This window comes from Cervus elaphus, chromosome 10 (genome assembly GCF_910594005.1).
Source record: "Cervus elaphus chromosome 10, mCerEla1.1, whole genome shotgun sequence".
NCBI lineage: Eukaryota > Metazoa > Chordata > Mammalia > Artiodactyla > Cervidae > Cervus > Cervus elaphus.
Window position 1 is genome coordinate 41,505,802 of NC_057824.1, and position 27,697 is coordinate 41,533,498.

The 27,697-nt window shown below is 43.8% G+C and overlaps 1 protein-coding gene across 2 annotated transcripts; it reads left to right on the forward strand.

Moving 5' to 3' along the window:
- The first annotated feature begins 1,272 nt into the window (after positions 1–1,272).
- On the forward strand, positions 1,273–27,695 carry NIPSNAP2 (nipsnap homolog 2). Of its 2 annotated transcripts, XM_043914863.1 has the most exons (10): positions 1,276–1,470; positions 10,700–10,839; positions 10,922–10,967; positions 13,848–13,942; positions 14,276–14,346; positions 15,148–15,288; positions 16,426–16,457; positions 21,222–21,316; positions 25,316–25,399; positions 26,547–27,695. In XM_043914863.1, exons 1-10 carry the CDS (start codon positions 1,379–1,381, stop codon positions 26,609–26,611), a joined length of 861 nt encoding a protein of 286 aa, XP_043770798.1. In that variant the 5' UTR covers positions 1,276–1,378; the 3' UTR covers positions 26,612–27,695. The 2 variants fall into 2 exon arrangements, with proteins under 2 accessions (XP_043770799.1, XP_043770798.1); XM_043914864.1 differs by lacking the exons at positions 10,922–10,967; positions 14,276–14,346 and having other exon boundaries at positions 1,273–1,470.
- Positions 27,696–27,697: the final 2 nt, after the last annotated feature.

The window sequence follows — 27,697 nt, forward strand, 5'->3', positions numbered from 1 at the left end:
AGTTGTCCTACCTCCTTGCACAGGTCACCTCCTTCCCTTGGGACTGAGCTATCCTGCCAGCACACCAGGGTCTATGTTCCCCTCCCCAGGCACCAGAGCAGGTTACATGCTTTCCCGTCCCAGTTCCCTTCTGTCCATCTCGACACTTGACACTCCATCATTTCACACCCTGCCTCACTTGACTGGGACTGCTTGCGCGCGAGGATGGGGCCACCGGTGCTGAGATCAACAGGAACATCGGAGTTCTGAGACCATGAGAGAACCTCATTATGCTTCCACCCAGGATGTTTCTATTAAAGTGTATTTTACATGTTTCAATGCCATTCTCCCATATCATCCAGCCCTCGCCCTCTCCCACAGAGTCCAAAAGACTGTTCAATACATCTGTGTCCCTCCTGCTAGCTCGAATACAGGGTTATCGTTACCATCTTTCTAAATTCCATATATATGCGTTAGTATACTCTATTGGTGTTTTTCTTTCTGGCTTACTTCACTCTGTATAATAGGCTCCAGTTTCATCCACCTCATTAGAACTGATTCAAATGTATTCTTTTTAATGGCTAGGTAATATTCCATTGTGTATATGTACCACAGCTTTCTTATCCATTCGTCTCCTGATGGGCATCTAGGTTGCTTCCATGTCCTGGCTAAGGGCATTGAAACATGTAAATTATATGTGAAACGAATCGCCTGTCCAGGTTCGATGCATGATACAGGATGCTCGGGGCTGATGCGCTGGGATGACCCAGAGGGATGGGATGGGGAGGAAGTTGGGAGGGGGGTTCAGGATGGGGAACACATGTACACCCATGGCGGATTCAAGTCAATGCATGGCAAAACCAATACAATGTTGTAAAGTAAAATAAATAATTTAAATAGAATAAATAAATAAAAATAAAGCGTATTTTATTTTTGAAAGTCAATATATTTACATGGTGCGAAGTCCAAAACAAGTTATCCGGGGAGAAGCCCGCCTCCCAGCTTCGCCCCCCAGGCCCTGGATTCCTCCAGGAATCGTGTTACTCTCTCCTTGTGGATCTCTCCACGTACGTACAAGCCTGGCCCTTGTTCCTTTGGCGCAACCTGTGCTGCGCACCAAACTCCTTTCGCTGGCGCTTAAAGTCAAAATCTGTTCCTCCGGTTTCCCGCTCCTTTCTCGCAGACGCGGGACCTCGGCGCTGGGACCCACCGTGGCCGCACAGCGCCCCCTGGCGGCCGCGCCCCCGCACGGCAGCGGTCGCGCGCCCCGCCCCGCCCTGCCCCGCCCCCGCCTCGGCGGGCCCGGCCGGGGGAGGGGTCGTGGCGGCCGTGGCGGCGGAGGCGGTGGCGGCGGCGTCAGCGGCGGCCCGGGCGGTGGGAGCCGAGGCGCCGGAGCAAGATGGCGGCGCGAGTGCTGCGCGCCGGCGGAGCGGCCTCAGCCAGCGGCTTCCTGCGGCGGGCCAGCCCCGGCAGCCTCCTGCCCGGGCTCCGGTGAGCAGCGCCGCCCTTTCCGGGAGCGGCCGGGGAGGGGCCGCTGCGGGGCGGAGGGCGCGGGGTCCCCGGCGCGGGTCTCCGCCCCGGCCGCGTTCCCCACGGGGCCGGGCCGCCCGGGCTGCGGGGCGGCGGGACCGGGGCCGCGGTCGGCGCAGCGGGGCGAGCTGGAGCCTCGGCGGGGTCCGAGCGCCTGTCCGGCCGGCCGGGCTCAAGGTCATGGCGAGAACGACGCTCGGCGCCGAAGCCACGTCCGCGCGCCGAGCCGGCCCGGCCTGGGGGACCTTGACCCGGCGCGACCCGGAGCGGTGGCCGAGCGGCGGGCGCGTGGCTGAGGCTGCAGGCCTTGAACTTGGCCCGCGGGGCTCCGGCCGGACCGCCCGAGACCGCTGCTCGCCCGCGCGAAGCCTCAGTGTCAGCATCGCACATGGCAGTAGAGACACCCTCACGTCCTGGGTTGTTGGGAGGAAGAAAATAAAATAACGCATCGTCCGGGGTGAGCCCTCAGTGCAGGTCAAGGGAGTGGTAGTGAAGACGGGTATTTAAAAGTAGGTAGCGGACCGAAAAGTATGGACAGTTATCAGCACTGAGTCGGCGTGGGGTTCATGTTTAAACTTTTTTTTCTAACCTCATTGGATTCAGTGTTCCGTTTTCTGAATCCATCCCTGACATCGCCATTCCGCATCTTCCCAAATTGAAAAAGCAAAGCCCTTACGAAGTTGCACGTCAATTTGCTGACTCGGCGTCTTTCTGTTAGGTACTTTGAACGTTTATGTTTTTGTTTGTTGATTAAACAATGAGCCCGTAGAAAATACACTTGACACTTAAAAATGAAAGAGGGAAGGAGCTAGCTACCTGTTGTTAATGCGGGCCAGCTTGATTCTGATATGGTTTACTTAACGTAATCCTGTAACAATCTTAAGAAGTAATAGGATTTGCATTTTAGAGAGGAGAAGGAACCTCAGAGAACTTGAGACACGTGGCTGGAAAAGGCATTTGACCCCAAGTTTGTCGGGCTTCAGGCCCAGTACCCTTCCTGGGGCTCATGTTCAAGTTATGTTTCACAGTTTGATATTGTTTCCAAGTTGAGCACCAAGTCGGCCTCCTTTTGTCTTTATTCTGTTATTTAGTATCTCCTGTTGCTTTTTTCACACAAGTGATAAAAGCCCGTGAAATTGATATTTTATTCTTGACTAAAAAGACAGCTGACACTGACAGTGTTCACCTAAAGTGCCCAAGATCCCTTTAAGCTCGTAAACTGGAGAACTGGACCTGGTACCCCCACTTCCTGGTGGGACCAGTGCCCTTGACACTGCAGTCTGTGTCTTTATCCAGGGTCCCCAGTACCTTCTGACTCTTTCCCGGGCTCTAGTCTGCCTTAACTGTTGGTGTTCTGATCTTCAGGACTCAGTATTGTCATTCAGTCCCATCCAGCTCTTTGCAAGCCCATGGACGCAGCACACCACGCACCCGTCCTTCACTATCTCCTGGGGTTTGCTCAGATTCACGTCCATTGAGCCGGTGATGCTATATAATCATCTCATCTTCTGCTGCCCCTTCTCTTTTTGCCTTTAGTCTTTCCCAGCGTCAGGACTTTTTCCTCCATTGGAAAGGACTCAGTCCAGACCCAGTGAATTCATTGATTCTATCAAATACTGAATGTATACAATGTCATTGAGGCTCTGTTGACTTGAGCATAATAGTGCAGGTTGCTTTCCCCAGGAAGCCGTGGTGAAAACCCTTGTAGATGTAGAGAATGAGGTAGGTGCCCTGGGGGAAACTCAGGGAACCTCCCAGCCAAAGTCGTGGAAGGCCTCTTTAAGAAGGTGACATTAGACTGAGACCTGAAGGATCAGTGGCCATGAAGGCCCCAAATGGGAATAGTAGAGCAGGCTGGGAAACCCCAGAAAAATCTAGGAGCAGCAGTGAAGACAGGGAACAGGTGGCCAGGCTCAGGGATGGATAATTCCAGGCCTTACAAGCCATTTTGAGAGCTTGGATTTTTATCCTGAGAGCCATGGGAAACATTTAAAGGTATACACTCAAGTATGACGTCATCTGATCTATATTTTTAAAAGATCAGTCAGACTTTGAAAAGGGGACCACATCAGGATGATGGTCAACTGGGCAGATCCTGGTGCCGTTCACCGAGAGCCAGCTGTTCCCACGGTGAGCGTGCCCACTGCATGCCAGGGAGACATCAGTGAATAAGGCACACAGGTACTTGCCATCTGGGAGACTGCTGGTCATTCAGAGAAGGAAGGACAGATACAGGGAGGGGAGCGGGGGTCCAGGGCAGTTCTGAACCTGGTGACGCTAGAGATGGCTGTGAGCTATTCAGACAAAAAGGCCCAGTAGGCAGTTGGCCTTCTGGAGCTGTCTGACTCCTCCGCGAGATGTCTGAACCATATTTGAGAGTCGTGAGCATATAGGAATCCAAAACGTTAATAGATCCATGGGTTTCAGTGTACTCTTTGATTGACATTTTTCATAATAAAATGCTTTTTTAAACTATAGGAATGGGTGCAATTGCTTGAGGAGTGTGGATAGAAAAGAGCTGAGAAACAGACCCTGGGACATCTGGTCATTTACAGGCCAGACGCTGGAAGGAGAGGCAGCAAGAGAGCCAGAGGGGGCAGCTGTGAGGTCATTGTTATGGGTCAGTGCCCGGGCAGGAGGTATTGCAAAGAGAGAGTGGGTCAGCTGTGCCAGATGCTGGTAAAAGGTTAAGATGACAGAAGAAAACCGCTTACCAGCAGGGGTGTTGTGGGTGACCTTGCAAGAGTGGTTTCAGGGGGACGGCGGAAGTGTTCCTGGGAGGCCTGTTTGCCACACACATCTTAGTGCTGCTCAGTGCCAGGTCCCCCGCTCAGCTGCTTACTGAACTTTCCCCCAGACCCTGGAAATGACCAGGCGCAGAAACTTAACTCATCTTCCTCCTGCTAATCCTGCTTGCCCCTTCTGGGCTCACTTTCCCCACTAAGGGAACATCTTCCACGGAGTGCCCCAGGCCAGAAACCAGAAGATCTTCCCCATGCCCTTCCCCCGCTGCTCCCGCCCATCTCGTCAGGTGCCAGACCTGTTAATTCTGCCTCCGGCATGTCTTGACTCTGCCTCTGCAGGAACACGCCCCTAGCTCAACTCTGCGCAGCTCTTGGCTAGGTTCTTGTGAAGAGTGTGGACGTGAAGCCATTGGTGAGGGGGCAGCTGGAGAACTCTGGGCAGGACCGTCTCTTGCTAGAAAGATCTCTATCATGTCAACCTTGCCCAGGTCCTCATTCCTCTTCCCTTCCACCCCACCTCCACCAAGAAAAGGTGTAAACAACATTTTAGGAACCATTGGGGATATTTTAATATGAAGTAGGTATTAGATATTATAGGATTACTGTTTTCCTTAGATGTGATATTATTAGAGATTCAGTTTGTCCTTGATCTTAGGAGCTGTGTGCCGAAGCATTGAAGGATGGAGTAGTATAATGTCTGCACTCTGGTTTCATATGGTTTGGTAAAAATAAACAAAATACACATAAAGACTCAGAAGGATAAAATAGTCGTCATTTTTCCATCTAGATGAAGGGCATAGAGGTCTTTATTGTACTGTTCTTTCATTTCTGTGTTTGAAGTTTTTCAGAATGAAATGTTGGGGACAGCTCTCTCTAGCAGCCACAGTGAAGACAGATTCACTGGGATTCGGGGGGGGGGGGGCGCGTTGGGTGGTGGGGAGGGGAGTCCGATAGCTCCCGCTTTAAGGCAGAACTCTTCTCTGGATCCAGTCCTTCGGCCTCCCCTCTCCCCCTCACCCCTGCCATATTCACACACTCCTGGCTTTGGCAGCAGGTAGAGTTCTGCTTCCGAGAATGTCCTTCCTCCCACCGGCAGCAACCTGACAGACTGCTCCCCGTCTTCCAAGTCCGGAGCTCAACAAGTGTCTCCCCAGAGAGTTGGTCCACGTCTCCGTGAGGCCGACCTTCCGCCACCGCTGCTACACCCACCACCTCCGTCTGTCTTCACGGAGGGGCTCCTTTCTGCTGCTTTGCACCGTGATTACTTCTGTCTGCCTGCTTCCACGGCACAGCAAGCTCTGTGAAGTCGGGGCCGGGTTTGTTCCTCAGCCTGGCACGTGCAGTGCGCCATCAGTAAATGCCTGGTGATGAGGTGACCAAAGCCCTTTGCACCACTGCTGCCTCATCCCATGGTCTCCACGTTAAATGTATTTCCCTTCTGTGATTTGCTCCAACTGAACCCAGAACTGTCTTCCACACCTAAACAGGACCCTAGTCTCCTCCTCTTCTCCTCAGGAGTTTTTTCTTTTGTTTTGTTGGGTTTTTGTTTGGTTGGGTTTTTGTTTTTGTTTTTTTAAATTTTTTGCCATGCCATGCAGCTTGTGGGATCTTAGTTCCTGAACGGGGATTGAACCCAGGCCCTTAGCAGTGAACAGAGTCCAAACCACCAGACTGCCAGGGAATTCCCAGGAGTATCTCTTGAATGTATTCATTGCGCTTCATCCCTCGTCATCATCTGAACCCAGGATCATCCTTCGGTCTGTCCAGCGAGTATTGAATGCCCGGTCCTGCTGGGCACGTACCCCACCAGGAGCCATGCTCCATGCCTTTCTTCCTGCTGCCCACCCGCCTCACCACTGCCAGGCTGCTTTTTACTCCTAGATCTTTTCTGAAAACTTGCTGGCATTGCCCCACGTATAGGATAGAGTCCAGCTGCCAGGCTGGTGCGTGGGAGCCCAGCCCTCCCCGTCGCCGCCCCGCCTTGCCCTCCCATTGTCCCCCTCGATGTCCTCCCACCGTGTTCTCTTGCCTTCCTGAACGCTTTGCTGTTCCAGAAATACGCCACATGGCTTCACGACTCCATACCCCTGGACACGTTGTTCCTATGACTGGAATTATCAGCAGCGTCGTGCACCTGTCTTGCCTGTCCTCCAAGACGGAGCCGGAGTCTCTGCCCTGAAGTCCCTCCGGCTCCTTGCCGGCCAAGGCCAAGACGGGTCACTCCCTCGAGTTCCCGCAGTGCCTGCGAGTCCACGGTGTCCATGACCGCTCTGTCTGTTTACTGATAGGTTTTTCCCCTGAGACTGGGCAGACTCAGCATCTGTTCATCTCTGTATCCACTGAGCCAGGCCCTCAATGCTTATTCGGTTTAAAATCTAGTGTTTGGGGGAATTCCCTGGAAATCCAGTGGTTAGGACTCTGATCTCTCACTGCCAAGGGCCCAGGTTCCAATCTCTGGTCCGGGGTGTAAAAAAAATCCCACAAGCCCTGCAGCTTAGTCAAAAGAAATAATAATAGTAAATTAATAAAAGAAGATGTTTTGTTGGATATGCTGCCCCCTACCCCACGTAAAGTACCACCCAACGCGTATATGATGGTGTAAAAACAGCTGATCACTGTGTTTGTTGCTCTCAGTAAAGAGCCAGCCCAGCCCAGGCCTTGCAGTGCCAATGGCTGTTGGCATGGCTCCTTCAGCCCATTGCCATGGTTCAGTGAGGTGGACTGGGCACCCGGGGCAGCTTCAGTCACCTGCCACTCGAAAGATTTCAGAGGTCAAGAGTCATTTGGCACTAATGCCGAGTCACACTGCCTTTCATTTGTCAAGACAATTGCTACCCAACTTTGACAAGTAAACAGCATGTGGGTTCTTATGTGTGTCCCGTGATGTTGACTGTTTCTTACGTTAATCTTAGTTTACAAAGTGTTGTCATAACCCTTACTTCATCTTACCTGTCCTAAAGTAAATCCCTTTGGTGTTAAAAATCTGGAACAAATGCTTACTTGGGGAGATTCGTGTGGGTGAGGTGTCCCTTATCAGTGAAAATATTTTGAACTTTATAGTTAGATCTGGGTTCATATTTTTTGTCTTGCCGCTTCTTAGCTCAGGTTGAGTAATAATAACTTCTGGGGTCCAGTCCTTCAAATGCAATAGTAACCTACCTTGCTAGATTGTTCTGGGGATTAAATGAGAAGACATAGACAAATTGTCCAGAGCTTGACAGGAAGTACGTGCTTATTAACTTGTAATCCCCTTAAATTCTAAAGAGGAAGGGAAGAATTACTTCAGAATTTTTTCCCCCCTCCAGATTTAGCCTGTCAATAATTCTTTATTATGCTCTTATTTTACAAAGCATTAAATACACTAGGAGTTAAATAGCGATATGTGTGCATGTGGCATATGCTTGTCTATGTACTTCTGGAAGGATTCATTAAGAACTGTGAGTAGTGCTTACCTTGGTGAGTTACTTCTTAATGAAGTTCCTTAGTACCGATGTTTTCAGAAACTTCCATTGTATCTCTTTCCTAGTTTTTCATAATTGTTATTCCTAAAGTCTTAAAATTTATTTAACCAAAACATATTTTTAAACACAATTTCTGTTTAGTAAATGTGAAATCTAAAATTAAAACTCAAGGAACTGTACAAAGTCCTGCTCACAAATCTTAAAACTTTCTACTTTGCATATCACTAATTTTATATGCTTGCCATTTTGCTTCATGATATTATTTAACCCAGTATCCTAAAATGTGGTGTGTTTAAAATACTTTAAACACGGGACTTCCCTGATAGAACAGTGGTTAGGACTCAGCGCTTTCACTGCAAAGGATCTGGATTCAGTCCCTGGTTGGGGAATTAAGATCCCACAAGCCATTGCGTAGGGCCAAAAAAAAAAAGGAAAATACTTCAAACAAACTGACAAAATGTTTTTATTGTTATTGAAATGAATTTTACCATGATTCATTGGAGAACTGCCATCTTCAGAATTAGTTTATATAATTAAAGAATGAATTGAAAACAGTTAAATACCATATGATTTTGATTTTTGCTAAAGGGCTAATACTTAAGGGCTTCCCTGATATCTCAATTGGTAAAGAATCGCAGTGCGGGAGACCCAGGTTCAATTCCTAGGTCGGGAAAATCTGCTGGAGAAGGGATAGGCTACCCACTCCAATATTCTTGGGCTTCCCTTGTGGTTCAGCTGATAAAGAATCCACCCACAATGCGGGAGACCTGGGTTCGATCCCTGGGTTGGGAAGATCCTCTGGAGAAGGGAAAGGCTACCCACTCCAGTATTCTGGCCTGGAGAACTCCATGGACATGGGTTGCAAGGAGTCACACAACTGAGCAACTTTCAAAGATCTAGTAGTTTTTATATATAACTTTTTTTAGTTTTTTAAAGTAGTTTTAAAAATAATTTTTAAATCTCTGACCATTAATCAGGTACTGTCCTACATGTTTTAAGTGTGTTAAATGTGTACTTAAAAATATACAAGAGAGGTACTTCCCTGGCTCAGTGGTTGAGACTTCCCCTTCTAGCACAGGGGGTGTGGGTTCAATTCCTGGTGAGGGAACTAAGATCTTACATGCGTTATTTTATTTAAAATACTTGCCCTTTTAACTTAAAAATTGTTACTGAAGTATAGCATACAGTCAAGAAAGTACACAAATTCTAGATTTATAACTTGATGAATTTCCCCCAATATAAACACAACTGTGTAACCAGCACCCACGTCAAGATACAGGACATTACAAGCCCTCAAAGCCCTTCTTGTGTCTCTTTCAGTGAGCTCTGTCAAGGGTAACACTACCCTGACTTCTAACATCTTGGGTTAATTTTGTCTGGTTTTGAACTTACGTGTCTGGCTCTTCCACTCAGTGGAAGAGTAGAATTCTATGTGATATGTGAATTGTAATTCATTCATTCTTTTTTTTTTTGCCACACCATGCAACATGTGGGGTCTTAGTTCCCTGACCAGGGACTGAACCTGCAGCCCCTGCATTTGACGTGCAGCAGAGTCTTAACCACTGGACCACAAGGGAAGTCCCTACCAGGCTTTAATTTTTAAAATCTTTTCTCAGGTTATATATACCTATCTAGCTTACCTATAAAGGAGTTTGTAAACATGCACTTTTAGATATTTTAGCTAATGTTAAGTATAAAAATAATATATGTATATGGAAAATTCAGAGTGCAGAAGGTTAGACAGTGAAAAGGAAAACTCACTCCTCACACCCCAAGCCCAGTCACATAGCCTGGATGTCCTCACTATTAGCATTTCACTTTGTGTGTGTATTTATGGCACTGTTCTGGGCCTGCTTTCTCCACAGAACTCAGATACCAACATGTCAGTGTGTGTAGGTGTACCTCATTCTTTTTAATGACTGCATTCTATCCTGATTTTGGATCTGTCTTGTTTGATCTGCCCAGTCCCCATTAATGGAGTCCAGATTGCCTTTACCAGGAACAAACTGGAAGGCAGTAAGGAATGCTCTCCTGCATTCAGCTGTGTGCACTTGTCTAAATATAGCTGCCCTTCGGACATAACTGCAAGTGCAGCCCTTAGGCCAAAAGGCCTACACAGTTTGCATTTTGCTGTAGATAAATGTCACACTGCCCTCTAGGGAAGTCACACAAATTTGTGATCCCACTTGCAAGCATATGGGAGTTAAACACTCAGCTCAAATTTCACTGGTAAAATGTTGCTTGTTAGTTCAGTCAGATTAATCATCACTCCAACAGTGTGTACAGTAGAAGTTCAGTTATAAGATGAAAATTAGCAAGTCATTTATATGTTAATGAGGTTTATATTCTTAGGTTTTTGTAAGTTAAAATTGACTCTAGGGGTAAAATAATTTTTTTAAGGAAGGAATTCATGTCACTTTCTCTGTATATTCCTTTTCACATTTTTTATTGTGGTAAGATACATAAAACATTTGCCATTTTTAAGGGTACAGTTCAGTGACATTAAGTATATTCACATTGTTGTATAATCGTCACTGTTATCTACTTGCAGAACCTTGTCATCTTCCTCACCCATTAATATCTCCCCATTCTCTCCTCTGCCCCTGGAACCTACTGGTCTACTTTCTTTCTCTGTGAATTTGACTGTTCTCAGTTTCCATGTATGTTTTTCCTATGTTGAAAATTTTCCTCGGAGGAGGGAAGAACACAGCGGGACTCATGGAGATGCACGTGAGGATTCTCCGAGGATTGCCGAAGTTCCTTTTCTCACACTTTGCTCCTGCGTTCAGAGTGCACGCTGTTGGCGCGGAAAGTGGACACATGATATCTCAGGTTCTAGAACAGGGCTTCAAATGTGTGCCCAGGGCGTGTTTGCTGACGGATTGATGAGTTTATGAAAACGGTGTGCCACGCGCTGCCACCCAAAGACCCTGACATCTTTGTACCTCTGATTAAACTCAGATTTTTGCATTTGTGATTCCGTAGGAAATTGACATCTTCCAATAACAGACCTCGAGAGGACAGCTGGTTAAAATCCTTGTTTGTCCGGAAAGTTGACCCAAGGAAAGATGCTCACTCTAACCTCCTAGCCAAAAAGGAAACCAGCAGTCTGTACAAATTACAGTGTGAGTCCTAGGTTTGCTATCTTCATAGTTAACGTTTTTCCCTTGGTTCATAAGTTTATCGTTGAATTTTCTTTTGTTTCAGTTCACAATGTTAAACCGGAATGCCTAGAAGCATACAACAAAATTTGGTGTGTATACCAGACTATCCTTTACTTGGGGAAAAGTAATGATTTTAATATTTGTTGGTTGCACTAACCCTTGATAGCAGAACGAGATCTTTCATGCCTCTTCTTAAAGCCGAACATTGAGAGGCTCTTAAGTTGAGCTCTGTGTGGGGTTACCAAGGGCATTCTGATTTTAAGCACTGGTTCACCGAAGTCTGCATAGACTGTCAGACTTTGGAATGTTACTGGACTTTCAGGTTGGAAGGAACCTTGCTAGTCTGTCCAGGCCAGCTACTCATCCAGTGCTTGAGTCCTTTCTGGAGCCCTTCCTGACACTGTTCTTAAATACATTCATATGCTCCATCTCTGGACAGCTCTGAACATTAAGAGTTAGATTGCACGTCCCTGGGACTGCCCCTATTTCCAGTTTTACGCCTAAGTACCCCTGCAGTGTAAGAGCCCTGTATGATTTCAGTAGAGCTGCCATTTCTTTCAGTCTTCCATCTGCCTGGGTTCAAATCCATTCAGCAGATTCTTAGAGTGATGTGAAATCCACATACTCTTACAGAATTTGTAAACTTTAAGGCCAAAGAGAATTAAGTGTACCAGCTCTTAAGTTAATAGAAATAGCAGTTCAATGATCAGTTGTCTGCAAACATGATTTAAAAGCGCTTTTTAAAAACCGTGCATATCTACTGCTTTCATGAGAAAGCAAATGATTTTGTTACCAGAATCAGCCTAACTTTCAGAAGCAAAAAAATCTTTTGTTGTTTTGTTTTTGGAGGTGGGTCTCAAAAGGTAACATTAGGGTAGTTTCTTGCTCACCTCGGCACTGTTCTCTTTATTTAAAAAATGACCTAAAACAAAGCAGATGGTTTTTCTCTAAACCTCTTTTCATAAGATGAAAATTTTCTGTATGCTTATATTTCCCCGGATTATCTTTCCTGTTCTATTTTTTTTATCAGTTCATCTCCTGTCTCAGATTCCTGCCCATCTACTCATGTTTCTATTTGAAAGTCTTGTTCTCACTTCAAACTCAAAATGTAGAATCACTCTGCTCCTCCCGCTTCCCCATGTGTGACACTCAACTGTGGTTTTATTTGACTCTTGCCTTAGTTTTCTGTGACCAGTCCGTCACTAAGGGCTGGGCATCTTCATTTGACGTGCATTTTGCTTCTCTTTGCTTGTTTCCCTCTCCAGGCCGGTTGAGGCCCATTTCCAAGTAGCCCTTTCTGACTGCCTTCCTGGGCTTGAAGCTGCACCAGTACCTCAAACCTCCCCTCCCCCCAGCCCACTGCAATCCATTACCCAAAAGTTTGTCAAATTGGTCTGCTTGAGTTCTGTTTTCTCCTTCATCCTGTTTGTTTTCCTTTTCTCTGGAACTTTCAGCAGCAACCTGTTTCCAGTACATAAAGACTTAACACCTGCCTGGTTTTTAGGGGCTCCAGTAATGAGGTTCTGCCCAGCCCATCCAGTTCTGGGTACTGGGGTTACCTACCTAACAGCCCCGATTCACGTCGGTCGTCTGTGCGGGCTTCCGTCAGCCACACTTGCTCCAGTGCTGGGTTCTTTACTTCCTGCTCATGTCTTATGGCAAAAAGAAAACCCACTTCCGTTTCCCTAACATAATCCATCTTTCCCAATTTCCATCAATCCCATGTTACTTCTGAACATTCATGGGTCACACATCAAATAGATTTAATATCTGGTCTTAATTTTAAAAGTAAATGCTACCCTTCAAAAAATAATACATGGCTTGGTCATTGTACTTGGTCAGAAAGACATTTGAGTTTTCAGTTAGTTAGACATAAGACCATTCAGAGCTTTTCTCCATTAACTAGTCACATCCACCCCATCTTAGGGCCCCAACATCGAGTGATGATCACTAGCTTAATATCACCTGATGTCAGCAAATAATCTGAACAGGTTCCATTTCTGACCCTTGATATCTTTTTGCACCCATTGTTGGATCTGTATTGTACTTTTTCGTCTTAATTTTTCTACTCAAAAAAGCGTGCAGGTTTTAGCTTTCCTCTTGGTATGATTCAGCCATGCCTCTTCCCTTGGTCTTTCCCTGTCCATTAAAATCTGCACTGTGGGAGGGTTTCCGTGGGGTGAGGCCCTGCCACCTCTGCTCGCTAACACCCTGCCATGACCACGTGTGATGGACAGCAACAGCCCGGGCGCTGTTTCCAGTGTGGGATTCTGCAATACCTTTCACATCCTTTCACATCCCCTTAGCTGGTTGAATTGGATAGAAACCAATTTGTACTTCATGTTGTGTCTTTCGTTTGGATTCTGCTGCACCGTGGATGCCCTTTGGGATCGGTGGGGTGGAGGTGCTTCCAGACTCTGTTGTGTTTCAGCTTCATCTTCTTCCTTAAAGCCCGCCCGTCTCTGCCCCTGCTTCCTCTGCCTCTCAGGCCACTTCTGTCATCTCCCCCATCCTCAACATTACTTTCGTCTCTTTCTCGCTTCTCGCACGTTCTTTTCCCATTACTCTCATCCGTCCTGTCTTTGGAACCACCAGAACTTAGCTTTTATACATATCACCATTCCTAAGTGCTTTTTTCTCCTGAAACGGTGAATAATAGTCTCATAGTTGTGGAATTCGGGGACCTTTGGCTCTTCTTTATCATTTTTATCAATCTACTTGAGTTACTTACCACTGTTCTAGATAGCTGGGTCATCAGTAACCTAAGCATTTGATAACTGGGCCATTAGAGTTTTATAACAGAATTCAGCTAAAAACGTAATTCTGTAGTTTGTTGCATCATAAACATATCCTGAGGTCAGTTGTCAGAAGACAGAGTAGATGACCTTTTCCTATTATTGACCGTGTGTTATCCACCTGATGTAATTTTGTTGCTTGTTTAATTAGTGTTGCTCTTTCTTCTCTTGAAGTCAAGAGGTGTTGCCAAAGATTCATGAAGACAAGCATTACCCTTGTACCTTGGTGGGGACCTGGAACACGTGGTACGGAGAGCAGGATCAAGCTGGTAGGAAGCAGCCGTCTTTGGGATAAACACTTGCTCCTTAAGCCTTTAAGTCATCACTTAAATGACTTTCAACTTAGTGCTTGTTTTTATAATCAAAGCTTTCCAAGTCTTGATCTAGTGTTATGGTTGAAGTAGTTTCTCAGTAAATCACCGCAGAAACTCCTTTTTGATCATTTTTCACATTTGAATCTGTGATAGAAACTTTACGGTATAACTCAGGCCAACACACATTACAGTTTTGTACTGTATTAACACTAAGCATATCTGGAATATTTTCAAGATCAGAGTATCATACAAGTCTAAATGTATGTTATCTTTTAAAATATATTTCAGTTCACCTTTGGAGGTATGAAGGAGGCTATCCAGCCCTCACAGAGGTGATGAGTAAACTCAAAGAAAATCAGGTAATGATTTTGAAAAATGTTTGCTTATTCAGACTATTGATATAGTAGATGTTAGTACAGAATTAAATGACTCTTTCCTAGCATCAGTTTTTGTAAGCAAACTGTTAGTTTTCGGTAGTAAAGATTTTATTATTTGGTTTCTTGCAGTTGTATTTGAACAGAGTCATCAGTTGTAATACTATTAGAATAACAGTTCTTATTGTAAAAGTCAGTTGTACTTTGGAACTGATAAGCTGGTCCTTTGAAGCCAGTAAGTTAACCTAGTCATCACAGTCAGCCTGAGTTACCTAACACATACCTGCTTTAGGAACTGCCAATCCGTATTCTTCACCTTGGGCTGACTTTGCTGTTCTTCCCTCCCTTCACTAATAGAAAAGTGTTCATGGAAAAATTCTACCAGCTTAACATTATTAGAGAAGAAAATGTGTGTCGATTCCCTGTCCCTATATAAATGGCTTTTAGTTTATCTGATGTTTTGAGGTATCCATGTCATCTGCCTTAAAATGCTGTCAAACACTGTCAGGATGACCTAAAAACATAGGAAATTAAATTTGTTTCCATTGTCATTCAAATAATCAAGATGACTGTGAAGTTTGTCTAAACCTGGACACTTTTGAAAGTGAAAGGGAATGCTAATAGCCATTTTGCTGACTCAACAAGATGTGAACTGGGACTGTCTCAAGCCAAGGGACCCTGTTTATAATAGTATTCTACTAGAGGAGGAACATACATGTTACTCAGGTAGGTTTATATTGTATATAAATATTAGCAAATCTCATGAGCACCTTTGTTCACTCAAAGGAATTTTCGGAATTCCGTAAGGCAAGAAGCAACATGCTTCTCTCGAGAAAGAATCAGCTGCTGTTGGAGTTCAGTTTCTGGAATGAACCCATCCCACGGTCAGGACCGAACATATATGAACTCAGATCCTACCAGCTCCGAGTAAGTCCTGGAGTAGGAGCTCACCATGTCCCCTCGTTCTTTTGTGCAGCAGGACGCACACCCCGATGTTGAGAGCAGTCGCTGGGCATGTGTTCTGTGATGTGTGCTTGGCTCATTTTCTCCCCTGTCCAGTTCTTCTCCTCATTTCCTTTTTTGGTTTGTTTGGTCTTTTTTTTTTTTTTTTTTTTTTTTTGCTGTGCAGTATGTGGGATCTTAGTTCCCTGACCAGGGATCGAACCCATGCCCCTCTTCATTGGAAGCAGAGTCTTAACCACTGGACCACCAGGGAAGTCCCTTGTTTCTTTTTTTTTTTAATCTTCTTTCTCATTCTTTCTCTTCTGCTAAGCACATTTGTTTTTTATAGCCTTAGACATAAGAGAAAATACCTAAAATGCAGCATCAGGTACATTATATAGCATCTATTGTCATTGAACTAGAGCAACTAATAAGCGTGTGATTACGAATACATTATACAGCACTGTAAGAGAAAAGGGGAATAATATTTCTACAACTTTCTAGATGTTTCCCTGCTAGGACACGACTGAAAAAAATGTCCAGATAACAGCATAGTTAAACTGAAAACATATCAGTAGATCTCAGTGGTCTAACATTCAGTATTATACTTGGGGGGGGGGAGAAAATCAAGGAATGTCTTTGTTAGGTTTAATTAAATTGAATTATTTTAAAATTTCACAGTAGGGACTTCCCTGGTTAGGACTCTGTGTTTCCACTACACAGGGCATGGGTTCAATGCCTGGTCGGGGAAGCAAGATCCCACCTGCTTCACAGCAAAAAAATTAATAAATAAAAAACTAAAATTTCTCAATAAAGTGTGATAGGTACCAACAATTTAATCATGATTGGCCTAACTGTGATTTTCATAGCTATAACTGGATGACCTTAACTCTTAACCTTATGTATAGGTTGTCTCCTTAGATGAAGCCATAGAATTATTACTCCCACCGTAGGATAGGTATGAACAGAGTGCATAATGTTGCTTTGTTACATTTTTTTACTTGTTAGATCTCACATTATTAAAACTAATTTCTTAGTTAGTCTTGTTATCTGATATTTTTCATGCTGCTGTTTCCATATTTCTTCATAGAACTAACAAACCAAATCCAAATCTCTTTTCAGCCAGGAACTATGATTGAATGGGGCAATTACTGGTGAGTATATTACCAAATGATGAGTTTGTAAGTCTTAGATTTGTAAGTCTTAGAGTCTTTTACACCATAGTGTTAATTCTAGAAATAAAATCTGGGGTCCATGCCACAATTTTATATTAGACTGTTGTTTTGTTTGACATATTTGTATTATGAGATTTTTCAAACAAGTACAAAACTAGAGAGAATAATACCACCAGACCCCCTTCCTTCCTCCCATTGCTTAACTTCAGTAATTATCAACACATGGCCAGTCTTGCTTAAGTCTAAATGCCCCAGCCAGAGTTTGAAAGTAAATCCCAAACAACATAACATTGCATCTCTGGGTATTTGAGTGAGCATATATCTCCCAAGAGATAAGGACTTTTTATAAAAACAAAACCCCAGTGGTACATGAGGTTATTTCATATTCTTCTTGGATATTATCTTTTCTGAAATGTTGCTTTTGTCACATAAACAGGACACCACAATGATATAACTGCTTCCATTTTTTCTTCATTGTTTAATTAGCAAAATACCAGTTTTTCTATCTTGTAGATCTACAGATTCAACAGAATCCCAGTCAAAATCTCAGCAGACTCTAAAAATGCAAAGGACCCCAAAATAGCTAAAACAGCCTTGAAAAAGAGGAACAAAATTGGGGGACTCACTGCTCAACTTCAAACCTGACTACAAAGCTAGAGTAATCAAGACAGTGTGGTACTGACCTACAGACAGCATTTAGGTCAATGGAATAGAGTTGAAAGATAAGAAACAAATTTTCACATATGTGAACAATTGGTTTTTGACAAATGTACGAAGGCAATTCAATGGGGACAGATAGTCTTTCATCAAAGGGTTCTGAGACGTTGGATAGCCTTGCAGAAAGATGAATTTAGATCCCTACCTCATATTATATATAAAAATTAACTGAAAATGAATTGAGACCTAGGTGTAAGAGCTAAAATGTAACATTTTCAGAAGAAAACATAAGGGAAAATCTTTGTAACATAGAGTTAGGCAAAGAGTTCTTAAACACCAAAATCACAATCTACAAAAGAAAAAATCTGATAAATTATAATTCACCAAAATTAAAAACTTTTGTGTGATTCAAAGGATACAGTTTTAAAAATTAAAAGAGAGGTCACAGACTGAGAGAAAATTTTGCAAATCACATATCTGATAAAGGACTTATATCCCAAGTATGTAAGGAAATCATACAACTCAATAATGAGAAGATGACCGAATTTAAAAATTGGCAAAAGACTTGTAAAAGCAGTTCTCCCAAGATATACAAATAGCCAAAAAGGAGATGAAAAGATGGTCAGCATCACTGATCACAAGAGAAATGCAATTCAAAACCACAAATATATGCCAACCATCTCATACCCTTTAGAAGGGCCATTATCAAAAGAACAGAAAATATCAAGTGTTGGCAAAGATACAGAGAAGTTGGGACCCTTGCATAATGTAGGTAGGAATATAAAATGGGGCAGCCATTATGGAAAATGTTTTTTCATACAGCACTTCTTAAAAACATTAAAAATAGCATTACATCTGATGCAACAATCCTACTTCAAAAGAATTCAAAGCAGCATCTCAGAGAGATTTGCACAGCACTGTTCATCACAGCATTCACAGAGGTAAGAGGTGGAAGGAAGGTAAATTTCCATCAACAGATGAATGGATACAAATGTGGCATGCACATATAGTGGAATTTTATGCAGCCTTTACAAAGAAGGAAATCCTGCCACATGCAGTTACCCTTGAGAACATTGTGCTAAGCAAAGTGAGCCCATTACAAAATGACACGTACTAATACAAAGTTTCTAAAGTAGTCAAAACCAAAGAAACAGAAAACAGAATGGTGGCTGCCAGGGCCTGGGTTGGCGGAAGGGAGTTGGTGCCTAGTGGGTGGTTTTAGTTTTACAAGTGAAATGTTGGAGAGAGGTGTTGCACAACAATGTGTGAATAGACTTGGCCCCACTGGCCTGTACAGTAGGAAATGGTTGACGTAAATTTAATGTCAGGTGCCTTCTACCACAATAAAAAATAAAATTGTAAAATAAATTTGAAAAAAAAGTTAATAGGCAAAGCATTTAAATAGACATTTCCTCAAAGGAGCTCTATGAATGCCTGATAAACATGTGAAAAGCTGCTCGATGTCCTTAGTCACTGTGGAGATGTGAAGTAAACCACATTGATAGCGGTTCATACCCCCCAGGATGGCTGTAATTAAAAAGAATAACAAGTGTTGATGAGGTTGTCAATGAATTGATGCCTTTATACATTGCTGGTGAGAATGTAAAATGGCACAGCCACTTTGGAACAGTGGAGCTATGACTTTTTATTTTCAGTTTATATATGTTCTCTTTTCTTCAGTTATGAAATTTATTGCTTTGGGCTTGATAATTTCTAAGATCTTTTTACCTCCAAAAACAGTTCTGGAACCTTTCTTCCTAATAACTCTTTTCTTCTTAGATCATCAAGGCTAACTAATACAAGATAGCGTTCCCTTTCATTTGAAAACTAAGAAATACATACTTGATTGTATGCTATTGTTGGGGGAGTGTGTAATTTCCTCGGTTCTGTCTCGCCGCAGCAAAGATTTGAAACAAAAAAAAAAAAAAAAGATTTGAAACGGTGGGCCAGTATTACAGCTTGGTTACAACTCAGTTTTATTTGGCAAACAAAAGATAGTACACCCTCAAGGTGTGAGGGCAGGCCACCCCCAAAGGAGAGGCCTTCCTCCTCTGGCTTCCTCTTGGCTTCCTCCTGTTTTTTACCTCCTTTTGTCTCCTCCCTGCTGAGCCTGCCCTTTGCAAATTGAGCTAGCTAAGAAGGGGGCGTGTTTGTTTCACCTGAAGTTCTCTTTCGCCAGAAGTCTGCAGGTTTTCTTTTGTTCTGTTTTTGTGGGCTTTTCCTTTCTTTGTCTTTTAGCCACCACTGTCTTGTACTCCTTTTCCCTATTCTAACTACCTAACATTCCCCCCTCAAGAGATAGGAGGCCCAATTCTTTGGGAATAGGGGCATCGAGGTTTCTCTGGCTACTTCCTGCTGAGCTGGGATGGTGAGGGGCATTGGGTCTCCCCCTCTTGGTAATCTAAGCCTCAGAGTCCTTATAGCCGCGTCCATCTAAGGGTGAGTGATATTTTCTGTGGTCGGGTGTAGTTTTATATATCTTTGTTGAACTGACACTGCATGTTGTAGCTTGTTGACCTGGGCAGAGACAAAATGGGTTAGACAATTGATAATACATGGAGCAATCAAAAGCAGCATCAGTGTGGTGATAACGGATTAGTAGGGGCATTAGCCAACCAAATTCCCCCTCGCCAGGAGAAGGATCCCCCAGAGGGCGATTGTAGCCACCCTGAGAACTCTCCAGCTCGTTCTTTGAGATCCTATAGGATCTGAATATTTTTCTTGAGAACTGTGAAACTTTCTTCAACTTAGCTGGAGGTATTTACCCAGAAACAACACGCCTCATTCATAATGGCTCAAGTCCCTCCTTGCTCAGGGATCAGGCGATCTGTCTCCTATCTATTTGGAGTATAATTCCTGACAAGCTGTGTTGGCTCTTCAGAGCTATCCTGAGAAAACTTATCCCCAGAAACTTAATTTGGGGGGTGTTCATTAGAATAGGTATCTGCCCACCCCAAAGCAGAGGTCCCAGTCTGTCTTGGCATCCTCCTTTTATACATTTTGTCTCTTCCCCCCTGAGCCTGTCCTATGCAAATTGGGCTAGCCAAGAGGGCTGTTTGTTTGACTTGACGTTCTCACTCCAGTCTTCGGATTTTCTTTTGTTCATTTTCATGGGCTTTTCCTTTCTTTGTCCTTCAGCCACCGCCATTTTGGATTTCTTTTTCCTGTTCTAACTACCTAACACTTTGATTATAGACATCATTTTATTAAGGAATTGGTGGGTGGTCCCCTGAAATGTAGTAATTTAGTTGCCCACAGGATAGAATCACTCATTTCTATTTTTCCATGTTACTGAGACATGTCCAATGTGGAATCTACAGAGAAGTACTTAGTTTATTCTTCAGTTATTTTAAAAAATTATTTACAAAGCCCAGTTCAGCATGCAATTTATATTTTGGCACATAGGTAACTATTTAAGATGGTGATCTTCTCTTCAGTACATGCTTCTGATTATTTCCAGGCTAAGGCAAGTATGTTTTCTTTGCCTACTGAGAAAGTGGATGAGAAAAATTCCGAATGAAGTGAACAATCCTAAACATTTATCACTATGGATGAATATGGAGGGCTTTCCCCTCTTTGGGTTAAAATGGACACTATAGTAATTTGCCTAATTTTAATAATTTACTAATCAGGTTTGTAATTTTGGGTGATGATTGTGATCATGTAACACCTAATGTAAGGTTAAAGAAGTTAGCATCAGGGTTTTCCCTGGTGGTCCATGATTAAAGACTCCGAGCTCCCAAGGCACGGGGTGCAGGTTTGATCCCTGGTCAGGGAACCAAGATCCAACATGCCACGCAAAATAAAATAAAGACATCTCCATTTTTTAAAAAATCAGGACTGCAACCACGTAGCTCATGCTGTTTTTGTTTTAATAGTTACGAATTACTCTACATGTTTTACAAAAATGACTAATATTGCTACAGAAAGGTAGATTGACATCTGATGTACATTAAAATAACTTTTGAATACATTCAATAATTTTTAAAGTATTCTTTGTTCTGAACAACTTGCACTGAGAGTGGCGGAAACTCACTTTTTTAACATACCTAATGCGGTATCTGAACGTTGTGTTTTTTCTCGTAGGGCTCGTGCCATTCGCTTCAGACAGGATGGTAATGAAGCAGTTGGAGGGTTCTTCTCCCAGATTGGGCAGCTCTATATGGTGCACCATCTTTGGGGTATGTTTTTTTCCCTTTCATTTTTATGTTCCTGGGATTTCAGTATTCATTACTGAATCAGTTGTCCTAGCCTGTAAATCATACCTCAGGTCAGGAACCTGGAACACTGCAGCTGACCCAGATGCCGCAGATGGAGGGTAGGTGTTAGGCCCCCCAGCACAAGAGGTCCACAGTGAAGGGTCCCCAGACGCTCAGCTGCTCGTGAGCTGGTGAGAGTGAGTGCAGGGCTGAGAGAGGTGCTGCGGGCCTCTCGCAGGGTGTCCGAGCCTCCCTTTCTGAACACGCCCCGGCTCTCTCAGGGACAGTCCCACCCTCCACACAGAAAGATGTCCTCCAGGAGGGCCCACTGACTGCCTCGGGTCTGGATCTGTCGTCCTCTGAGGCGTCTTCGCACACCTTTCCCGTCCCCACGCCCTTTGGTTTGACACCTTCTTTGGTGCCTTTCTGGGCCTGACTCGGATGTTCCTCATCCCCCACTGAATGTCACTGTCCCCGAGCTCCCAGAGCCTGCTACCACATGCGTGGTCATGGTCGTGGCTGTGTGTGTCCGTCTCTCTTGCTGAGCAGGAAGCAGGTCACAGCGGCAGCTTGGCTCATTCTGGGCACATTTGTAAATAGTTATGTGTCACTCAGTCATGTCTGACTCTTTGCGACCCCGTGGACTGGAGTCCACCAGGCTCCTCCATCCATGGAATTCTCTGGGCAAGAAATACTGGAGTGGGTAGCCATTCCCTTCTCCAGGGCACCTTCCCGACCCAGGGATCAAACCCAGGTCTCTGGCATTGGAGGCGGATCCTTTACCATCTGAGTTACCAGGGAACACTTGTAAATGGTTATTAACGTTAAAAAGATGAAAAGCCTGACTCATTTCCAAACCCTAAACCGTATTAATTTGCTGAGGTGTGGGTTTGCCTTCTCTGGTCCCGCCGAATGCTGCAGGGGCGTGCGTCTGCTGGGGCAGCTGGAGGCTCAGGGACAAGGTGACGTCTGCAAGCAGACCAGTGAAGTCTAACTTAACCTTTACAGGCTTGAGGCAGGGGTGAGGTCGTTTTTATTGTGATTTTTTAGTGTATGATCTGTCCAGAGGATTTAAACTGAAGAGACAGACCCCTCCCCTTCCCCAGCCTGGAGGGGCCTGTGAGAGCGGCCTACGAGTGAGCACGGGGACCGGAGTGTCTGGACCCCGTACTCTGGCCCGGGCCAAGGTCAGACTCGTGTCTACTCTCAGGCAGCGCCCATCTCCACCTTCCTTTGTGTCTCCAGCCAGTGTCCCAAAAGTCCACTGCCCACTTCCTACCTCATAGGAAAAAGTATTGAGATGTGCAGAGATGCATTCTCAGTTGGCCACAACTTACCCTCACTTATCCATCTGTTTTAGAGAAAGAGAACCAACACTTACCAGGCACCTCTGTGTGTTGGTTATTTTTGCACCATTCCCTTTAGCCCTGACAGCCACACACCAGAAATGAGATACCATGACTCAGACGTGGTAAAGAAATCACCCCAGCCGCAGCTGTGCAGGAGCTGGGCCAGCCTCAGACGTCAGCCGGTCTGGCTTCAAAGCAGGTCTTCCCCTGGCGGAGCTCCCCTTCCTGTTACCCTCGCACGTGATGCCGGCCTTCCACCCCCACCACCAGCACCCCTCCTCCCTCGAGGCCTTGCTGCGGCCACAACTGCTCCATCACCCCATCCGTGGGCTCCTTCCCTCAGTATGTGAACAGTCTCAGTGCCTCCCATCTTTAAAAGCCTCCCCAAACCCAAAAGTCCATTAACAGATGAACAAAATGTTTGTGCAGATTCATAGAGACTGAACGTAGAATGGAGGTACCAGGGGTTGAGGGGAGAGGGGAAATGGGAAGAGATGGTTTATAATGGATAAAGTTTTAATTGGGGCTGATAAAAAAGTTTTGGACCTGGATGATAATGGTAGTGACACAAGGTAATGTACTTATTGCCTCTGAATTATACATTTAAAAATAGTTACAATAGGGACTTCCCTGGTGGTCCAGTGATTAAGACTCTGCACTTCCACTGCAAAGGGAATGTGTTTGATCCCTGATCAGGGAACTAATATCCTGCGTGCCGCATGCTGTGGCAAAAAAAATTTTTTTTTTTTAAAGAAAATAGTAAATTTTGTTATGTATAGTTTATCCCCCCAAATTTGTTTTAATTAAGAAAAATTTTTAAAGAACACAGGCCCCTCCCACCTGTGTTCCCTCCAAGGGGGAGTCCCCACACAGTGCACGCGGGGTGCACCTGACCCCGTGAAGAAGACTGCCGCTTGTCACCTGGATCTTAGCCATTTTCACCCGGGTCGTGAGAGGTAGAGGATTTCCTTTTCCTTCTGTTCTTCAGTGTCTTCAAAATGTTATGTAATCAATTTACACTCCCTTACTAGTGGGGAACTTTTGGTGAAATTACTCGGCCTGCAAGGTTAGGTCTTCTCACAGGGAGAAGGAAGACCCAAAACAGGACTAGAACTGAGTGGGGAGCCCTCCTGACTCAGTGGTTGGAAGGATCTTGCCTGATTAGGAAGCAGAAACCAAAGCACCCAGTGAGGTATCTGGATTGTACCCCTAGGACCCTGACCCTCAGCCCTTCCCTCCACTGGAGGGCTTTTCTCTCCAGTTCCTGCGTGTGGACAATGAAATGTCGGTTTCAACCTGGAAGCCCCACTTGGTCACATCGTACCTTCCATGGAGCTTTCCCTGGTCAGCTGTGTTCGCCCTGTGGAGTCGCCTTGTTCTCCACTGTTGTGAACACAGTCTCCCAGATCATTGCAGGGCCTTATAAATACTGAGTAAAATTGAATCTCCTATTGCTTATCTGTGGCCTGACAGTTTCTGGTTATGGATTTAACAAATTAATGAGGAAGTTCACGTGGTTGGTAAAGGCACATCTTGAATCTACTAGACTGTAAGCCTTGAGAGCAGATTGTTTTGCCTCTCCCACATGGCCTGACAATTCTACTCAGAATAACCAGCTCACAGTTAGCCCAGCTTAGTACTAAGTTCATGGAATATAGATGGTCCCTGACTTACGATGGTTCAACTTAAAATTGTTCAACTTTATGACAGTGCAGAAGTTATCCATGCTCAGTAGAAACTTTGAAGTGTGAATTGTGCTTTCCCCCAGGCTTTTGGCACACTCTCTTATGATGCTGGGCGGTGGCAGCGGTCAGCTGCGCAGTCACAAGGGTGAAGAGCCGGTACACTCACAACTACTGTGGTTTTCACTTCTTGTGCAGTATTCAGTTACGTGAGGTACTAAACACTTGATATGAAATATACTTGGCATCAGATGATTTTGCCCAGCTGTAGGGTAACATGAGTGTTCTGAGCACGTTTAAGGTAGGGAAGGACTTCCCTGTAGTTCAAATGGAAAGAATCTGCCGGCAATACAAGAGACCAGGGTTTGATCCCTGGGTCAGGAACATCCTCTGGAAAAGGGAATGGCAATCACTCCAGTATTCTTGCCTGGAGAATCCCATGGACAAAGAAGCCTGGCGGGCTACAGTCCATGGGGTCACAAAGAGTCGGACACGATTGAACAACTAACACATAACACACACAAGGTAAGGGGGACTCAGCTGGGATGTTCTAGTGGATTCGATGTATTGAATGCATTTTCAATTTGCAATATTTTCAGCTTATGATGGGTTTATTGGGACGTAACCCCATCACAGGTCGAGGAAGATATGTAGGCTGTTTGAGAAAACAAGATGAGCAGCTGAATCAGCACTTACTGGACATCCAGTTGACCCTTGAACAACACAGGTTTCGACCGCATGGATCTTTTTCAGTTGATACGCACAGGCCTATGCAACCCACAGCTGGTTGAATCCGAGGGTGCAGAGCCATGGATACACAGGGCCAGCAGTGGGACTTGAGCACCTGCAGGTTGTGGTGTTCATGGCGGGTCCTGGAGTCATTCCCCCACTGTACGAGTGGAATGTAGGGCATTATGTTTGGTTAATTCTTCTGTGTGGCTGTTTTTAAGCTTACAAGGATCTTCAGACCAGGGAAGATATACGGAATGCAGCATGGCATAAACATGGCTGGGAAGAACTAGTATATTATACAGGTAATATCTTAATAGGCATAAAGCATTTCATTCTTCTCATCTCATTGTTTTAATGTTCTTTCACCCTGAAGCTCATGGTGTATTTGAAAAAAAATAATGTGTTGCTGTCAGATGGTGAATTGTAAGGTTGAGGGAATAGAGAGATAGTCATATTTTTCTTTGATAGTTACATGACTTTTTCAATAGAGAATATTCATTCTTTCAAGTATACATGTTGTCTAGTACAGTTTTCAGATCTTTGTGTTGTAAATTTTATGTCATTACATTTTTTTGGTACATTTCTGTATTCTCTGAAATTTATCATACCAATAAATTTTTCCTAAGCTTTCTCATCAAAACTGTTTATTCCCTAAAGCATTACAATTTAATACAGCAATTAAAAAGTAATTTTGAAAATTACTTTGATATTTAAACTTTCCCTATGTACGTGTGTATGCCTGTGTTCATACATGTAAGCCTACACATCTGTGTATACTCATGTGTATATATAATACATACACTATGAAATCCTAGTTGCTTGATTTTTAGAATAAAACAGCCAGACTGAATGCCACCCAGTGACATTATTACCAATGCAGGTAATAAGTACACCCATGATGCACGTCAGGTACACTTAAGCCTGTACCCTACCAGGAAGACCAAAGAGTAATTTGTTCTGGAAAATAACTATTATCTTGTCTGTTAGTTCATATATCATAAATCCTCTAACTGTATGTGGCTTTGCTGCTTATTCTTACACTTTCATCAGGTCCCAAAGACATGTTTCCTCAGCACTGATGGTGTTACAGGTACAGTGTATTGTTGCTATATATAGGATATACAGATTATTTGATTCTATATACATTTTAATTCAGTTCAAAGAACCTTTTAAGAAAGCACCATTTTACTCACAATATAGACTTTCCTGATTTCCAACACATGAAATACATCTCCTGACAGAATATTTTAATGACACATTATAGGATGTCAGCTGATCTGTCATTAGCTTGTCTATTTCTGCCCGAGACCAGTCCTAAGTATTCCACTACTCTGATTTCAGGCAGCATGTCTTCTGAATGAATATCCTCGCAGCCTACTTGTTAGTGTGTATTTATTGCCATCTGTTTAGAAAACAGTGAGCCCCAGTGATTATGGCCCTTGTTTTCAGTCCCACTTATTCAGGAAATGGAATCCAGAATCATGATCCCACAGAAGACCTCGCCCCTCCAGTGAAGCAACAGAATGGAGATGTGCCTACAGAAGTTTATGTGACATGTGCTTGTCATCAATCAACTTGAACTGCGTTTCAAGTGAGAGAGAAACACTGAAATGTAAACTGCTGTATATAGCTTGTAAAAGACCTCTTTTCTTTAAAATTTACATAATCACAAGACAGGAAACTGTTACAGTTTGGCTGATTGTACAAGTGCGCTGTAGCCCTCTGAAATATCCCTAGGTTTGTCGAATATACCGTGTAATATTAACACCAAGCCACCTCTCCCCACCCCCCCAGGAAAAGAGAGCCCAATTGAAAATTGGAGTCATCTCCAAGTAAGAATCTAACCATGGGAAAAAAAAGTTAGCCATTTCTTTATAAAGAGCAAATCTGTTTTATAATTACAGATTTTCTAGACAGATTTCTTGTATCAGGAAGAAATATAAATTTCATCATGTTTCTGTAGCATTTTTTTCTGAGTTTCAGACTAGGAACAAATTATAAGTGTACTCAATACCTGGAAATGTTTTACTTCACTCTCATTTTTAATGTCAGCATAGTAAACTGTGTCATTACTGAGGGGGAAGTGGTTGATCAGTAATTCAGTCTCCACTTTATGTATTGTGATGTCTTTATACACGAGGAAAAGATGGCTTGAACTTGTGTATCATATGTGACTTTGAAATGAACACCTTGAATAGCACTAATTTTTATTTGTAATATTTTTCTACAACAAAACAAGTAGCACTAGGAAAAGAGGTTTTATTTTGTAAACAGTCATCTGTGACCTGCATTTTAGTAAGCTCACAGCAGATTCTTCCAAGATCATGAATGGGGGGAGGGGGGTGTGCATGTTGAGATTTAAATTGACATAAAACTGCATACTTTGTCTAGCTCTGATTTCGTTTTTTAATAGTGCCAATTTTGTGACTGTAATCATGTGAAAGTCCTGTTGAAATGAAAAATTATGTCTGACCCCCAGATCAAAGAATTTATGTTAAAGTGTGAATAAATCTCATATCAAATGTCAAACTTTTACATGTGAATGGTTTTCTCCAAGAACATATAAAACTTAATAAAAATCCTCTTAATTTTCACATATT

Excerpts from the sequence above, each read along its gene's own strand:
- NIPSNAP2 (XM_043914863.1), top strand. The coding sequence starts at position 1,379 with ATGGCGGCGCGAGTGCTGCGCGCCGGCGGAGCGGCCTCAGCCAGCGGC. Across the intron at positions 1,471-10,699 it reads AGCCTCCTGCCCGGGCTCCG|GAAATTGACATCTTCCAATA; the intron begins GTGAGCAGCGCC and ends GTGATTCCGTAG. Across the intron at positions 14,347-15,147 it reads GTAAACTCAAAGAAAATCAG|GAATTTTCGGAATTCCGTAA; the intron begins GTAATGATTTTG and ends GTTCACTCAAAG.